Source organism: Sinocyclocheilus rhinocerous, unplaced genomic scaffold (genome assembly GCF_001515625.1).
Source record: "Sinocyclocheilus rhinocerous isolate Xijiao unplaced genomic scaffold, SAMN03320098_v1.1 scaffold688, whole genome shotgun sequence".
Lineage (NCBI taxonomy): Eukaryota > Metazoa > Chordata > Actinopteri > Cypriniformes > Cyprinidae > Sinocyclocheilus > Sinocyclocheilus rhinocerous.
In genome coordinates this window covers 1,130,565-1,133,366 of record NW_015651641.1, presented here as the reverse complement: position 1 = coordinate 1,133,366, position 2,802 = coordinate 1,130,565, and the positions used below count along the sequence as shown (strand labels likewise).

Genomic DNA, 2,802 nt, shown 5'->3' with positions numbered 1-2,802 from the left:
TGAATGCATTGAATGCATTCGTCCTTTACACCCCATCACCACAGCTTCAATCCCCAGAATCCTTTGCAAAGGAGCTCACCGCCAACCTCAACAGCCTCAGAGCTCCTCTCGAGCGGCTAGCCGGCATCGACCACAACCCTGGTGAGGATGCGCACTCACACTTCCACAGAGATGCAAACGCAAGCAGATTACATAGCAATAACCTGTGTGTGTGTGTGTGTGTGTAGATGCGGCCTCTCCATCCTGGACAGAGCTGGAGAGTGTGTTATTGGCTGTGAAGGTTGTTGTCCACGGGCTGGTGGAATTCATCCAAAACTTCTGCAAAAAGAGCAATGAAAGCCCCCAGGTACAGCATGAGCTCTCTGCACTGTTTCCAATCCACGTCACTTTAAGTACAGCTGCCCGAAACATTTTTAAAAATGTCAATTTTATCAGCAAAAGTCAAACAATGAATGATGTCCTGACACTGTTTAATATTGTTTTTGGCAGATATACCTGTCATTCAACTGTCTTCTTCTGAGGCCCTTTTAAAATGTAATTTATTCCTGTGATGCAAAAGCTGTATTTTCAGCATCATTACTCCAGTCTTCAGTGTCACATGATCCTCCAGAAATCAAGAAACATTTCTTATTTATTTCTTATTCTCATTATGAATGGTGAAAATAGTTGTGCTGCTCTGATAAATAGAAAGAGAAAAATAACAGAACTGTATTTATTTGAAATAGAAATGTTTTGTAACATTATAAATGTCTTTACTGTCACTTTTGATAAATTTAATATCTCCTTGTTGAAAAAAAGTATTAATTTATGAAAAAAAACTTATAGACCCCTAACCTTTTAACTGTATTGTATATAATATTGTATGTATTATTTATTTATAATTAATTGAAATATCTTGTTTCAAAAATACTTTCATTATTGATGTATTATTTAATGTATATTTAAATAAATCTTCTAATTATATGTAAAAAAAAAAAAAAAAGTTTTTTTTAAATTAAATTATTATACATGGTTTGGTGTACAAACATAATAATCATATAATTTGAAAACAGAGATTTTCCCTCAGAGCATAAAGCTCTGATATATTTAGAATGTGTGTAGAAATAAATAGATTTCTTGGTGAAAACAACTTCAAATAATAGAGCAGGTCACAAGTAATCACAGACACATTAATTTAATAGCTCTGTACTCATACTGTATGTCAACTATTGACTCAGTTGTATCTATTTTTGTTTCTCCCAAGGAATTTTGACACTCAAGTTTCCTAAACTATGAAAATGCAACCTATAACCAGATTATTTATTCATCATTCTGAAACAGTCTTAAATGTATTCTGTTCTCCTTTTTCAGGCTCAACCCAACAGCAAGTACAAGACGAGTATGTGCAGGGACTTACGGCAGCAGGGCGGCTGCCCAAGAGGGGCCAGTTGCACTTTTGCCCACACGCAGGAGGAGCTCGAGAAGTGAGAACACACACTCTTTCACACACATACACACAATCTTGATGACCATAACCAGCCAGTCTCGTGCTGTAATGCACAAAAGAGCACTGGCACACACGCACCTCTCCGCCTTCCCCCGTCTCCCATTCCTCATTCTTATTCAAGCTCATCCACGCGATCCCACCAACACAACAGCACACTTTACAGAACACTGGCATGACTGTGCCAGGATCTGCCGTACCTCCCTCCCATCACCCCATTTCCTCCCCTCCTCTCTTACGTTCTCTCCACATCTTTCTGTCTCTTTCAGGCACAGAATGAGGAATAGGAAACCCAGCGGGGCGGTGAGGCCCTTCCTGTCAGTTCCAGCGGTTATGCCCAAAACCGGCACCAAAGGAGCAGTCCCAGGGTCAGAGGTGAAGAACCACGAGAAAGACGTCCCAGAGGATGCGTCTCCTACTCAGCTCATCCCAAGAGGAGGAGACCACCAGGAGGACAAAACTCTCCCCAATAGTGCTAACGGACTGCCTGCTGCCAGCCTAGAACAGTAAGTGTGCTTCACTATTACTGAAGCTCAGACTTACAGATTTGAATAAACTCTGAATATTCAACTTCGGTGCGTAACTCCTGCAGCGTTTGTGCCAGAGACATGAATGATGCCTCAAATCATGTGGCTTGTTGAGGAGACATGTGTATTGCTCTTCAAAGGGCTTGGACTTGCGATTGTCAAGGATACAAATTTGTCGCTTTCCTGCAAAAATCAGATAACCGTTCCATTTCAATTGCAAAATAGGGCATGTGAATGCAAACATTTGAATACGAAGATATTAAGACAACCAAATATATTACTATTGTAATTTTACTGTTGTTCTGTAAAATTCTTCTTCTTCTTTTTCTTCTTCTTCTTATAAATACTAATTTTTTATTTTATGGGACAATAGTATTTTGCTCTAGTAATGTATTTGAAGAGTTTGGTTCCAAAACGCGATAAACGCCATTTAAAAAAAAATTTGAGTTTCCGCCAAAACCAGTATTGTATCTGGTCGGTATTGAAAAGTCCATTTTTAATTTTACGCAAAATGCGATATCCGCCGAGTTATTCTGTCATGTTTTCTCCCTTTCTTTCCAAACCGCAACAAACGCCAGTCTCCCTTCTCTGCAGAATGCGATATATCCGCTCAACCAATCACAGCACACCATTCCACGCACTGTAGACAGTAATGGCGGCGCTTTGAATACATCCGGCATCCTAGTTATCCTCATCTATTTTGTACTTTGTGATCAACAAACAAACTTAGGGCTGCACGATAAATCGCATGTGATTGTCATGCGCATCTCGTCAGTAAAGCCGGTTCTGTGA

The 2,802-nt window shown here is 39.8% G+C and overlaps 1 protein-coding gene across 2 annotated transcripts in view; it reads left to right on the top strand.

The window, feature by feature from the left end:
- Nucleotides 1-2,802, top strand: part of rc3h2 (ring finger and CCCH-type domains 2) — a 35,994-nt gene that overhangs the window by 14,497 nt on the left and 18,695 nt on the right. For both annotated transcript variants that reach the window (XM_016518799.1, XM_016518798.1), the window contains 4 exons: nt 45-141; nt 228-346; nt 1,351-1,463; nt 1,753-1,989. In XM_016518799.1, coding sequence (XP_016374285.1) covers nt 45-141; nt 228-346; nt 1,351-1,463; nt 1,753-1,989 — 566 coding nt within the window. The remainder of the gene's footprint in view (nt 1-44; nt 142-227; nt 347-1,350; nt 1,464-1,752; nt 1,990-2,802) is intronic.